The sequence below is a fragment of the Sycon ciliatum genome, chromosome 2 (genome assembly GCF_964019385.1).
Source record: "Sycon ciliatum chromosome 2, ocSycCili1.1, whole genome shotgun sequence".
NCBI classification, from domain to species: domain Eukaryota; kingdom Metazoa; phylum Porifera; class Calcarea; order Leucosolenida; family Sycettidae; genus Sycon; species Sycon ciliatum.
The window spans coordinates 49,825,038-49,839,791 of record NC_088644.1 but is presented as its reverse complement, the minus strand read 5'-3'; the positions used below and the strand labels follow the sequence as shown (position 1 = coordinate 49,839,791).

General features: G+C 45.2%; 1 protein-coding gene across 1 annotated transcript; it reads right to left on the bottom strand.

Annotated features, from left to right (window-relative positions):
- Positions 1-5,437: 5,437 nt before the first annotated feature.
- LOC135810942 (uncharacterized) lies at positions 5,438-14,754 on the bottom strand. The gene is made up of 4 exons (XM_065324319.1): positions 14,528-14,754; positions 11,918-12,091; positions 6,720-6,879; positions 5,438-6,240 (listed from the first exon to the last, which is right to left on the bottom strand). The coding sequence occupies exons 2-4, from the start codon at positions 12,089-12,091 to the stop codon at positions 5,867-5,869; spliced, it is 708 nt and encodes a 235-aa protein (XP_065180391.1). The 5' UTR covers positions 14,528-14,754; the 3' UTR covers positions 5,438-5,866.

The window sequence follows — 14,754 nt, the reverse complement described above, 5'->3', positions numbered from 1 at the left end:
GCTTTGCATGTGCTTGAGGGAAGTCTCCTCCCCATCACTCCTATGGAAATGCGTAGCCCAGTACGCCATCTTCACACACACACACACACACACACACACACACACTGTTCTAATTATGATAGGAAATATTTTCTTTCTCAAATAAATCTTTATGATGCTCATAAGAACAGGTAAACAACAGGTAATGCACAACAAACAAGAGCCACAGTCATCGTGTTGATGAGTCGACCGTTCATCCTCCTCCTCGATTGTTCATGAATGTGTTTCATGAGGAAATCTCGTGCTAACAACACCTTCGCACGATCGCCTTTCCGTGCCAGCATGTCCAACAGAGTGACTGAATATGCCAAGGTCATCTCCAGGGCAATGACGTCGTTTGACGCATGACTCCATAAACCTTCCATGATGCCGCATATGCAACTTTCAAGTCGTTCAGCTTGTTCACGATCACCATCACCAACAGTAAAGCTCGCAGCATACCTGAGAATGTCAAGTCTCTTCATAGCGACATGTTTAGCAGATGTCCACACGTGAAACAATGTCGAATCACGAACGAACAAATGGTCAATGGCAAAGGCATGACGAGTCTCCGAGCATTCACCTTCATCCTTTGCGTATGTTGCAAGAACATGGTCAGCAACTCGTACTAGCAGATGACACACCTGACATTCGTGAGTCTTGTGATCAGCCGATCCGTTAAGACTCTTTGCAACGTGAAACCATCTCTCGTAAAGGGAATTCATTTCCTAGAATGCGAAGACACGAGGCAACTGATCAATACTGTATCGGGTGAAGGAATGACTCGACTGCATGTCAAGCATGCATATTTATACAAGTCAGAATGGGGTGGGTTGAAAATGCAAAGTTGACAACCAATCACCATCAAGCCCGCCAAAAACAGATGATGTAACCTTGACATGATTGATCTTGTCATGAATGACGCATTCATTGATGGTGTTCACATGAGATCACCCTGGCTCATCTTTCCCAATTCCATTCTTTTCACATCCTGCAACCCATTCTCCACTAGTAGTAGCAGTGGGGATACTAGAGTCCGAAGAGGCAAGGCAGCACTCTTCCGTGGACGTACTACTCGACACAACACCACCCATACTTGTTCTTTAGAAGTTTTTTTTTTTTAATGAGTATCATGAGGTATTGACGTAGAAAGTAGTATAGGATAGTATAGGATAGAATAAGAATGAATGATCAGCTGTGTGATAAAGAAGGCAGTTCATTAAAGACTTATTGGAAGGTCTCTACCAGCTGATCGTCTTGTTGGACGACGACACTGCATAATGATGTGAAGCTCTCAGTCAGCTGTTTCAGCTCCGTGATAGAAAGTGCCATGTGTGCGTCCAGAGCACGATGAAAACATCTGGGTTCCACGTTGATGCAGATGATTGGAGCAACAGCAAGACGTACCTTCATCACTTGCTCGTCAGTGTCTAGGGAGACTGCCCCGGGGTAGATGAATACATCTTGTTCCACATCCAGTTCAAACGAGCTGGTCGGGACTAGCTTGTTTTCACCGTTGATGTACACCCGACATTGACCGTCGGACAAACGTGATGTATAGAAGTTGGTTATGATCTTCTCCACACGTCCACTTCGGAGAGTGTCACGGAGCGATGGACAAGTCTTGATCAAGTTCGTAATGATGAACTCAGTGGACTCGTTCAGTTCGATGTAAACTTGTCCTTGAGCATCTTTTCGAGCTGTTGCCGTACTACCACAGGCTGGCAGAGCTCCCGAAGGGAAGTACATCTTATATCCAGGCTTGTAGAAGGATTTACCAGATAACTTGTAGGGCAGCTGCATGTCCTCCTGAAACCCATCCACCACAATCCCTTTGTGGAGCTTGGTAGGAGCAGGTGATGCATAGCGACGCTTAGCCGGTACTGGCTTCGAAGAGAGCACAACTCGAGGAGGGTCAGCAGGAAGAGCGGAATTCTTCTTCATCCTTCGCTCGTATAGGGAAGCCATCTTCTAGGAAGTGAAGTCAGGACAACTCGTCAGCACTGTATTCGATGAACGAATGACTCAACTGCAGACAATCATTCGTATTTATACGAGCCAGAGAGGTATGTGGATTGAAATGAGAAGATATGTGTCAACCAATCAAGCCCGCCAAAAACATTTCACCAATCAGCATCAAGCCCGCCAAAAACATTTGACCAATCAGCATCGTGCCCGCCAAAATCATATCTCATTATAAAGATTCCTTACATGATACCGCCACCTTGGTGAATTGATACAGTATGGAAAGAAGATCACAGTCAAACGTGTGCATGTTCTGGATCACGTGATCAAGTGAATAGATTTCCCAGCAATAAGCATCAATCAATGATGTCATAAGAGATATATCAGATTGAGATAAAAGCAGCAAATTCGAACGCAACGTGGACAATTGCAATGAAGACACCATCCTAGTCGACTCCATGAGATGCAGTACGTATAGGAGTGGAAAATGCTGAGGAAGAGGTTTCATGATTCGACTGAACCTCAACCAGGCTACATTGCTATGAGGTAAGTAGGAATACAGTTTACGTAATGCATCCACATTCGTATCGTATACTATACAGGATAATGCTATAGCATAATTTATACTCTTGTACAAACAGGACTTCTTCATCGCACGTATCTGCTCTCGAAGAGGGTGTACACGAAGCTGATCGGATAAGAGTTCAGTTTTCGAAAGAAAATGCAAAAGATGACGATCCACACCACATAACCGCTCATGCGCAGCGTAAGGCTTCTTCATCAAACTACATCTCTGATGCACATCAACTTCAGGTAAGTAAACCACATCCATGACAAGTCCACAAGAAGAACATACGTATCTTCCTTCATGAACAACATGATCAAGATGATGACACTGCTTTTCCTTCCCTTCTTGCTCTTCTTCTTCTTCTCCTCCTTCTTGTTCTTCTTCTTCTTCTTGTTCTTCTTCTTCTTCACGAAGTCTCTTTTCATGTACATAGGCACGTAAGATCTCTAATTCAGAATCCATCTTCACCCCACACCATCATCTTCATATTGAAACATTATCCATCAATATATCTACTTTTATACCCACTCCTATCCGGGGATAATAGCAAAATACTCCTGAAAAAATAAATAAAAAATGAACAGAATAAAGATTAACAATGACGATAAGTGTGCCTTATTCAACCCAAAGGTCAAAGGTCAAACCCTGGGGGGGGGGAGTCCCGGGGTCAGACTAAGCACGACCGACACAGTGTGCCTTATTTGGCCCAAAGGTCAAAACAATAGAAGAAAGGCATTCACATCTCAATCTGATATCATAGTCGAAAGATTCCAAACCCGAACAAAAAAGACTCACCATGACGGGGGCGTCTTTCCGCTTTCGAAACACATCGTGTTCTCCAAGGTCGTCACCTCCCCGTGGCGTGACCCCTTGGTCTTGTTTGAGACGTCTAGACGTAGCCTTGTTTACAAAGGTCATCGCGGCGTGAACTTGACCTCGAGGTGAAGTAGTCTCAACCTGCAGTTTCATTATCGACTCCTTCTTGCAGTGTGAAGAAGCTAAAATGGCGTGGACATTTTCTGAGACGTGCAGAGCAGAGAAATGGTATTTATTTTCATGCGATAATGAAGAGTTCTCAATCCGTCGCCTCAGTGCTAGCAAGACAACCAGGGATCTTGACCCGATGATAGCACATCCCAGAAGATTCGATATGTCACCACTCACTGCTGCTGAGTATATTATCTGCAGGGTCACCAGTCTGATCTTGAATGTGAAGAATAGGAAACAGCACCTTCCTAAAATCGTCATCGGTGGTGTGGAGGACTACGGAACTATTAGTGAGACTGATGATGGTGTCATACTGCGAAGGTGGACTGATGGTAGACACTCATTCTACAAGCTTAGTGACATGCGTGACGAACCGTGCTCTCAACACATCATCGACCTCTTCGCTGATGCAACCTATTTGGATTCCAGCGACGTAATGCAACTTGTCAAGGAGGTGAACGAAAAATGAAGTCTCTCGAGTTGATCGTGTGCGTGTACGACGTAGTACCAAGGCCGTTCAACTCCGTGCCGTTGCAACAAGAGTAACGCGGATTCGTGTGCGAGTTGGTACGATCGACATCGGCGACGATGGATTTATCTCCAAATTACCCGAGTCGACTGTTGACACGATGGCGGTGCAAAGGAGGTCGTCGACTGACAGTTCCATTGCTGACTGGGTGGAACCATTGGTGCACATCAGAGCGTCCGACAACTCCACCTCGTACTGCGTGTCACGGAAGAGATCATGGGTGAATCCATCCTCACACGTATTCGAAGAGTAAACTTTGTGGCCTCTCATCCAATACCAGCTTGATGAAATCAGGACAACAAGAACTGAATTGTACTGCCTTTCTCCTCCACTCCATTGCGATATTCACTGTTCGTTCCATTATTCTTTGTAATGACATGTATCGTATCTATCAAGAACTGACCTTTCTGACGTGTGTGCGAGCAGGACCATTTTTGAAAAATTGCATGGGGAGGTGGGGTAGGTCACGGAAAAAACTTCATGATAAACACCATATTCAACATTCTACTTTTTATACCCACTCCCATCCGGGGCAAGGTGGCCCAAAAAAGTGAGATTCAAACCCACATGTGCACAACACATATTTTCAATAATACCCCATTTTTTTGAGGTAGGGGCACCCCCTGGCACATATTTTTATCCGCAAAAAAACCGGGCCAAAAATAATTTTCACCGCAAAAATGGGGTACTATTAGTACCCCATTTTTCAATAATACCCCATTTTTTGGGACCCGGGCGCCCCCTGGCCCAGAACCCGCTCGTCCCTTACTACTCACCTGCAATGAAAAGCAACATAAACAGGACAGGCACAGAGCCACGTACCACCGGCAAGAAGAAAAAGAACACCTGACGTCATTTCAAGGTTCAATAAGCACCCAAATCAGCCACACACAGAGAGAAAGAGATGCACACACGTTTACACAGGAACTCAAGAACCCAAAATAAATATTGCAAAGTAAGCGCCAGTGAGGTTGACGTTCTGCAACTAAAAGATAAAGGGTGAAACGACCGGGATCCTCAAAGGACACCGCCAAAGTCGTCAACAAAAAGGATGGCATATGAATCTGTTAACTTTCAGCACCAGGACATACATATCCTTGCATGTGTCCGTCAGAAAGAAAGGATTAGCAAGTTGTGCTCTAGATTTATGTCTGCAAAAATGAAATATTACCTTTTCATAAATGAAGGCAATGCCACTATAACAAGCAAGCATATTGGTGCATGCATGCGCTGACAGTTACAGACAGCCAGACAGACACAGACAGACCGACACACATCACACACAGTTACACTCTGTCACACACACATACACACACACATACAAACACACACACACACACCTTTGACCTTTGACGCCCATCGCCGGAGGGGATGATAGCAATGCTACGGCAGAAGCCACAGCAACTTGTGCTGGGATTGCACCATTCACCAGCTTGCAAGGCTGAAGAATTGCCCGTCACTATTCAGCCTGGCCTACACCATACAGCTATTTGAAGTGATTTTTTTCGGGCCAGTGAATCCCTATTTTTGGTCTTTTTCATGTTTTTCCCGCACACACATCACACCACACCCTCCGGCATGCACTGGCTGTTGGTAACCACCCAGGAGAATGAAAGAAAAGTCAGGAAGAGTCTGAGAAAGAGAAGAAAGACGCGTGTGACCATATTCGTCGGGAATCGAACCCGCAACCTATCGATTGGAAATCGCTGCACATACCACTGCACCATATGGGACACACACACACATACACATACACATACACGCACACACAACTCATTCATTGATATACCAATGAATTTTCACGGTTGTAGTACCTCAGGCCTGCGTCGTTTGGCTAACGGCTTCGTTTGGTCTTTTTGCTGAACAAATGCTGCCCTTTTCGTTGGTAACAAACGAATTGGACCATGCCTTGCAGGTCCAAATCTATGCTGTTGATTTGGATGATCGCGAGCATGAACCAAATGGTATCGGCTTTTGGCTCGAGTTGCTCTTCTCATATCCATTCTGGAGTCAGCGGCAGTCGAGTCGGTGGCAGCCCCTTGTGTTCGGGCGTGTCGCAGTCTTTCTTGAGAATTGCCAATAGTCCGGATGGTAGGGCTGCGCTGTGCACTGCTGTCACCAGGTATGGTTATCAGCAACTTGAAATCAGGTGGAAGCACCTGCGCTGGTCCAGCTGCAGAGTAGATAGGACAGTAAGGGTTAGCATCAATGATACATTGTCTTGATGCATGGCAAGCAGTATAGATACGCCGCATCCAGCAACATTGCGTTCACCATGAGCAAGAGTACGCAAGTAACCGGTAAAACGCAACTCCCGCAGCCCTTTCCGTACCAAGGACGTATAACATGTTTGTTTGATTTTCCTAATATTTCAGGTGAAATGGGCCTTGCGTTCACCGTGAGCAAGAGTACGCAAGTAACCGGTAAAACGGAACTCCCGCAGCCCTTTCCGTTCCAAGGACGTATAACATGTTTGTTTGATTTTCCTAATATTTCAGGTGAAATGGGCCTTCGTGCTTCATACAACTAACAGCAGTGTAGCAGCCATTTTGCCGTGCAGATTTCTATATACCTAAAAAACGTACCGCATACACACGCTATTATTGTGCACGAGGGCTAAGTACAGTCTTACAGCAAACAGGAAATGCTTACCTTTGACTGGATTTCCTTGGGGTGCAGTCGTAGTGGGTTGTACTTGGCCAGTTTGCAGAGGTGCAGCAGGACGGAGCTTCAAAAGCTTGAATGGGCAGAACGGCTTGATACACCCCATTAGCTGAGACTCCAAGTAGCATGGCATGCTGCCACGGTCATTCTGCAACACAGTCATCAAGAGCACATCGAAAATAAAGAATCTCAGAATGCATCACCGTGCTCTAGGCTTTCCCCAAATCGCGATTTTATCGCCTGATGGGCTTTTCGCTCGGCCCGAAAAATGACCAAAATTCATCAGATTCGGCTGACAAATCAGCTGATTGTTTGAATATTGGCTGCAAAATTGGAATATACTGGGCTCAGGTAGGGTTGGAATGATTGTGGATTTTCACCTTTCGATTAATGTTTAGCTTAAAGGTGGCGCTTCACCTTTCTGGCACCTTTCAGAGGGTCAAAAATCGAATTTGGACCCCATTTTCGCTTCCAGATCCTCCGGGTAGGTCACAACCGCACATCCTGAAGTGAATTGCTTCAGTAGTTTTTAAGATATGGACTTTCAAAGGCCGCTATTGCCAAAAATAGTAATTGTAAATTCAAAAAATTCAAATTTTAACGCAGTAGAATTTACATTACACATGTTTTGCATGTAACTTTGATTTCGCTGGCATTTTAGCGATGAAACTTCGCGGAAAGGCTGAACATCTCCCTGGTTTTACCTTGCTGCGTCCCACGCAGAGCTGACATCCCCATCGGCATCAGCAGTGCCAGTGCGCATGTCACCACACACAGTGCGCATGTCGTACTTCAAATTTTTGGTAAATATTTTTATACCAGCAATCTCCAATCTCAGCAATCTCCAAACTGTAGCTCTTTATCAGTTTAGCTGCTTTGTTGGCTTTCATCTGTTTTGTGGAACCTCCTTTGATCACTATGGGCAAGAGGCAATACGTAGGCCGTCCTGGTCGTCCAAAGAAGCGCAAATTCCATGGAAATCAATGCGCTAAATAATTTAATTGTCGAGTGAAATTACGAAAATTGTCGTGGCAGAGGACTCTTCTGTGTTGCCAGAAGATAGGGATGATGCCGGAGTTCAACAGTCTAATTCTGGTGAGAGTGAGACATCTAGTGGCAGTGACAGCGACAGCTCTGGAGATGACCATGATGATTACCTGACGACCGGGAGCCGAATTATTTATTTAGAATGTTTACAAAATTTACTTGCTGATAGTGCCTGTTGCTCAGCGTGCCATGGCACCCTTACACTATGTGAAGTACGTCGTGAAGGATTGGATTCAACTCTATCGCTGGCCCGTGACAGCTGCGAGGCTGAAAGCCGTGAAGCTATGTCCAAGAAGACTGGGCACTGCTGGGATGTGAACAGAAAGCCGGCTACTGCAATGACATGGATAGGACGTGGGCATCCCTTGTGAAATTCTGCACTGTGATGAATACGCCTGCACCCATGAATGTCTCTGCATACCAGAAGCACACCAAGGTACTAGCAAAGGCCGGTAGATTTGTTGCCACCAGCAGCATGAGTGTGCAGCTGCGAATGCCAAAGAGTTGGCGTCTTCCCCTGATATTGCGGTCACTTACGACGGAACGTGGATGCGAAGCGGCTTTACCTCCCTACATGGAGCGTTTCTTGCCATCTCGTGGGATACTGGCAAAGTCATCGACTATGAAGTCCTCTCCCGTCACTGCCAGCAGTGCACAATATTTCAGAGGAAGCTGAGCAAACATGAGATCTGCAAGGAGCAGTATACTGCCAACGTACGTGGACATGGCAATGACCTGCAAGGCATGGCACGCACGATATGGGCATTGGTTATGCATTGTGTGTTCAACAGATGACAAGCCGCAGCATCAGTTCTGCCCCCTGGACCAGCCTGTGTACTTGCGGCTGACTGAGAGGCAACGTCTCGAGAAATGCTTGCGTGGCGCTACTCAGAATCGGAACGAGTGCATCAATGGCCTCATTTGGCAGATTTGTCCAAAGACTGGCTTTTGCTTGTCAAGGACTGTCCAGACAGCTGTTGCCATAGCCACTGCTTGCTTCAACGAGAAGAACAAGGCCTTGGAGGAGATTCTTGATCCGATGGGCCTGACAGCTGGTCACTACACGCGGACAGCGCTTGAGAAGTTGGACCGTGAGCAAGCCAAGAATGCAGCCAGGAAATCCTCAGATGAAGTGAAGAGTGCAAGGCAGAGGCGAAGGAGAGTGAGGTAGGGTGTGGAGGAGCAGACTGTTGATGACAAAGGTCTCACCTATGAGACTGGGGCCTTATAAAAAGTAGCTGGCGTGGTGGACACAGATTGTAAATACATGCATTATACTGCAATTTTTCCCCTTTTTTGGCTATTACCAAAACTCTTAACCAGGCTACTGAGATAATCGTGGCCTGCAGACCCAGCAAAGTATACATTTTTGAAATCTGTGAAGCATTAGCTAGACATCGAACCGAAGTTTCAGAGGGTTGCTCTTCATATGCTCATGATAGCAGAGGTCAAACCTTTTTGTTATTTTTTGCGCTTATCGTTCTTTTTTTTCAATCTCCTCCACTTGCTGGCTTGTTTTGCTGATGTCCCCTTTCTTTGGTTCAATGTCTTGCCATGTGTGTGTGCGTGAGACACTGCAGTGGCACTCATTTTATGCATAGGACGCATGGTCTTCTATATTGTGGTTACAGGCGAACCTTTCGGCAGATTTTGCGAACAGATCCGTCACATGTATGCCAACACTAGATAGATGGCATCTTTGGCTTTATGTTTGCTGTTTCTGCAACGGGTATATCCAAGGAGTAAATGCTGAAATTTTTATAAGAATCTGTTAACCCATTGCTCAGATATGTGTGCTTGCGTGGGACGGTGCCGGAAAGGTGTAGCGCCACCGATTAATGATGGATTAAGGGGGCAGCCTACCCATAAATTTCATATGGCATTCAATTGACCGTAACTTTTTTTTCTCAATGGATTTGAGTGAAATTTTGACCACACACTACTGCCACTATGGTGGCCCTCAGGCCATGATTTACAAGTTCTTGCGCCTCACTGACAGGCTTTCCAGGCCGGAAAAACTCAAATTTCCGCCATAGTGCCACGGTGTGCGAGCCACCCAGGAGCCAAACACATGCATTTACAATTTTTTCACATTTTCGTGCCCATTCAGTCCGTGGGCGAGTCCCAAACCTAAAACAAGTCCAGAAGCAGCCATGGGGGGTGGGATAGAGCTCCTCAACGTGGCCCTGGAATCTTTCACAACGGAACGAGTGGGCGTTCTCTCACAGACTCCCACAGACCAAAGTAAATTAATATTTTTAGGTTTAGCACGTGCTACGAGGTCGTACCTTTCATACAACATCCAGTGCTGGGAAGTCCACAGCAAGCTCTTTCCCGTTTTCTGTCATCTCAGTACGACAGCTTGCCAAGAGAAATTGTAAGGGCTCCACTCAGCTTGAAGCGGCTCCATACGTTCAAAGGAGATGTCCATAAGTACCTCACGCACCAACACTGGCTGATGGCTACCGACTTCTACGGATGAACTCTTGATTATGGCACGGGTCGTGTTCCTTGGTTCGGCTATGCTGGTGATATTGGGCTTCATTTACCTTTTATTAGTTAATTTTTTATTATTAATTTTTTATTTAGCTTGTTTTGCTTGTTATAATTTCTTGGTTTTCCACCCGGTTTAGTTATAATTTAAATTATTATTTGGTGCAGCTTTAGCGCAATGACTGTGGTTTATGATTTTTCTTTTTCTTAATTTCGTATTTAGCGCTTTGGGGCGTCATTATTTTCTTCTTATTATTTCGCACCAAGTTATTATTTTTGTGGTATTCTCTAGCTTCTCTTTGTTTTGCAGTTGTTCTTGTGCAACCCCCACCCATTTTTCGATGCCTAGTTGCAACGCTGATGCCGAGACCTCTGGTCGGTTGAGTTGCTCCCAGCACATCAGCACGTCGTCCCTACATCCCCTATGTTTTGTCCTTTTCCTCGTTTCCTTTTGTTCTCCACCTGTTTTCCAGTGGCGCTGCACACCAAATCCTGGATACCCTCAGAAACCAGCAAAGACTACCACTCACGTTCCACTACTGCCTAGTACTGAATCCTACCTCACTTCTTGACACGACTCAAACTTGCCAAAGTCACTAAATCAACGTCAACTACAATAATCAAGCCACATATCTGCAACGTCACGAGGGTGCTGGCAAAAGTCCTGCTGCACGGCGCCAGCTGCAATGTGGCAGTCTACCAACAAATTCGCTCTCTTTTTTCCACAAGCTATTACTTCACAATACGAACAAATTTCCAGGGGTGAAAGGGTAGCTCCAAAACATGGCAGTTTTGAAGGCAATTGACCTTCAGGATATGGACTATGCCCCTGGCAACTGCGTAGTGCGTACTCACAGCGGCAAGTTATTCAAAATCACCAAAACGTGGGTTTTCAAAGTCCCTAACGAAAAAACCTATAACGTAACGATTTGTTGATTGGAGTTATCGATCGCGTAATGAGTAATGGGTATAATTGTTTCAGCCGGAATTGCTATACTTGTTTCAGCTCTAGTTGAAAATACAATGTAGGCTATATGAAGTGTTGGCATATTGGCTTCAAAATTGGTGAGATAATGGAAGATTTGGTAGATTCTCGGCGATTCTCTATGGAACTCTCCAAAATCGGCGAAAAGCTTAGCGATTTCGACCTCTCAATTAACATATCAGTTTTGTGTCCTGTTACAGCACTTTCTGACATCTTATTTAAACTTGTTACAGTCGTGGATCGTTGCGTCGTACATGTAAACCGTTCCCATGTAACTTCTTCTTTTTTTAATTATATGTACTCTAAGTATTGGCTCAGTATCCGAGACATTTAATAATAATAATAATAATAATCCAAAGGTTCAGTTGGGGAAGTGAACTGCCTGAAAAGAGAAAAAATCGCCAGACCCACCAAGACTCGAACCCGCGAACTTGCTTGTCGTGAGCAATGCTCTAACCACTAAGCTATGGAACCGGGCTGAACCTAGTAGGCTCTGACAAGTCACTCCAAAGGCAGCTAACACCACGTGCCACACATACGGATGGCACTTGGGTCTTTCTCCCTCCCCAGGAGACCAACCACGGTCAGTTTCTGGACCCTACCAGAAAAAAAGGCAAGAGAGTGTGCAGGCAAAGCAACCACACAGGCTCGCTATACTTACATGTATTGCCATGTGGCGACGTGGACAATTCGGAACAATACAGCTTCCTCTGGCCCAATCTTGACAGACGTCTTCCTTGCCAAGTGCAGGGGCACTGTGTCGGAATGAACAAGCGGGACCCTTCTTGCAGCTCGAGTAGTAGAAGAAGTAGCAATCATTACCAACTTGAGCCATCTGTTGTTCAAACATTATTTTGTTGAAAAGAAACACAACAGATTCAACACCAATTAACTATAAAAATTGATGGATGAGGATACATGTATCTAAAATGGTTGTTCCTAATCGATTTTCTTGAGACTATCATCAGGGAAAAATTCGTCTCACAATAGAGGCTATACGGAGAAACAAACTACTTATAGGTTATCGGATAGTGGGAAGTATACAAGGTGAGGTGTGAAAAACAAAACTAACTAAAGTGAGACGAATTTTTCCCTGATGATAGTCTCAAGAAAATCGATTAGGAACAACCATTTTAGATACATGTATCCTCATTCATCATTTTGTAATGTCCGCTTCACTTATACTATTAATCGCATTAATAAAGTTATTGTCTCCTCGTCGCCTTCACTATAAAAAAGATTGAACTGGCGATGTAGGTTTTGTCGCCTCATGACTCCGGTTTGGGGCAAGATATTCCTTTCAAATTTTAGATTATGATCCTCTGTCCAGTCGTGTTATTTGTTGGTAATATTTCCAATTTCAGGGCTCACCACTACCATACAAAATTCAAAAAGCGTCGACCACAGTTTTGAAAAATGGCGATGGCCCCGAAACCAGAGCTTGTGCCGATCGATGTACGCGATGTACAGTCGAGTCCTAAATTACAGTTATTTTACGACTCCCTGGTCAAGTCTGCACAGCAAAGCGCCAGAGCCAAAGCAAATATTGTTGTTCAATGCCGGTAAAACACGCGGAGAAGAAATCCTTTCTCCAAGACAACTTTGGTCATTTTTCTCAATCCGCTGGTGAATGTCAACCTAGATAATAATTATGTCCTTGAGGTATTGGCGAACTGGGTTCCTGCCATCTACACGATAGAACTCAGCGTTTCCTGATCACGGCTCGACACACTGTTTTCTGTTTGGCCTCGCAGCTTTCACTCTGCGAGTGTGCAGTTTCCTGGCCACAAATGAATTCCTTAGTCATGACCATGATGACAAGTGACTGGTATGATCCCTGATGGACCTGAGTCATAAGCTTGAGTCAACACGAAGGTAAACTGTTCACTTGGAACGCTTGCTGCTTCCTCAGTCCATTCTTGTTGCACTAGCAGATATGCGTACGAGAGGACCCAAACAGACACTATTAGATACTGAGATATGGGATAGGTGGTCTCCGGTCCGGGATGGACAGTGAGACTCTGATACAGAGGGGCAAAGAGAGAAAGAGAGTGAGAGAGAGAGAAAGAGATAGATAGCGAGAGAGAGACAGACACACACACAGACACAAACAGAGAGAGAGAGAGAGAGATAGATAGAGAGAGAGAGAGAGAGAGAGAGAGAGTGAGAGAGAGAGAGAAGGAGAGAGAGAGAGAGAGAGAGAGAGAGAGAGGGAGAGAGAGGGAGAGAGAGAGAGCGAGAGAGAGAAAGAGAGAGCGAGAGAGGGACAGAGAGAGAGACAGAAAGGCAGAGACAGAGAAGGAAAGACAGAAAGAAAGAAAGAAAGAAAGAAAGAGGGGTGAGAGAGAGTGAGAGAGAGAGTGAGAGCTAGAGTGAGAGACAGAGAGAGAGAGAAATTGAATGAGTCAGAGAAAAGAAGAGCGGGAAGTAGAGAGAGATAAAGAGAAAGAGAGAGAGAGAGAGAGAGAGAGAGAGAGGCTCAGTGAGAGAGAAACTCAGATAGGGAATAAGACAGCAGTGAGAGAGGGAATGTGTAAATATAATGCCAGAACAAGCGAAAAGGGACATTATCCCGAACTTTGGGCATTTTTTGAGTTATCAACAGATTCTAGTAGCCAGAAGATGTACAAATCACATAGAAAAAACCAATTGGAAATCCATCCACGGATAGCAAAGTTATGGGCACTTCGTTGACGGTGAAACGTTTACGGTAGCTCATGGTGAGTAGTCAACCCGCCAACCCAAGGACTCAGGGAAAAGCGAAGGGAGCAAGGCAGCTGCGCTGAAAGCAAGCTCCTTTGTCTTTTACGCTCGGGCATGCTGCGCGTGCAGCGGAGGTCGCGCGGTCGATCGATCGATATTTCATCGCCAATGCGTGGTATGTGGGTCGATTAAGACAGTGTTTTCTTCTACAGGAGCTGTGGGATGCTGGCTCTGCTACCCAAAGAGTGAATTAGTTCCAAAGAAAGCACGTATCATCGAAAAACGCACAGTTGCAAGTCATCCGAACGTGACAGCCGGAAATCAGCTGATTTACTTCAAGTGCGATTTTCTCAAAATCAAGTGCCGCGGGATAACGTCCCTTTTCGCTTGCGCTGGCTAAATTATTAAATAAAATTTAAAATTAAAATAAAATAGAAGAGTGAAAGGATGAGGGGAACAGAGAGAAACACAGAGCGGAAGACAGAGAGGGAGAAAGAGGACAATGGGGAAAGATAAAGATATAGGACAAACACCTTGAAAGAAGGAAGATAGACAAACAGATACTTACAGTAAAATTCACAATTCCCGTCCGACTTCAGACCGAGAATCGTATAATCCCAACTCTTCTGCAAGGACGATACTTAGCAAGGCGCTAGAAGGATCTACACAGAGAGAACCTGATTCTGATATCTGTTGGGAGACGGCGACTCACTCAGGCACGCAAATAATCAATCTCTGGTGGGAAGCAAGGTGTTTGAAGGAAGATGCTAGAAAACCAACCGGTGACAGAAACTT

Excerpts from the sequence above, each read along its gene's own strand:
- LOC135810942 (XM_065324319.1), bottom strand. The coding sequence starts at position 12,091 with ATGGCTCAAGTTGGTAATGATTGCTACTTCTTCTACTACTCGAGCTGC. Across the intron at positions 6,880-11,917 it reads GTCGCCACATGGCAATACAT|AATGACCGTGGCAGCATGCC; the intron begins GTAAGTATAGCG and ends ACTGTGTTGCAG. Across the intron at positions 6,241-6,719 it reads CCAAGGAAATCCAGTCAAAG|CTGGACCAGCGCAGGTGCTT; the intron begins GTAAGCATTTCC and ends TCTACTCTGCAG.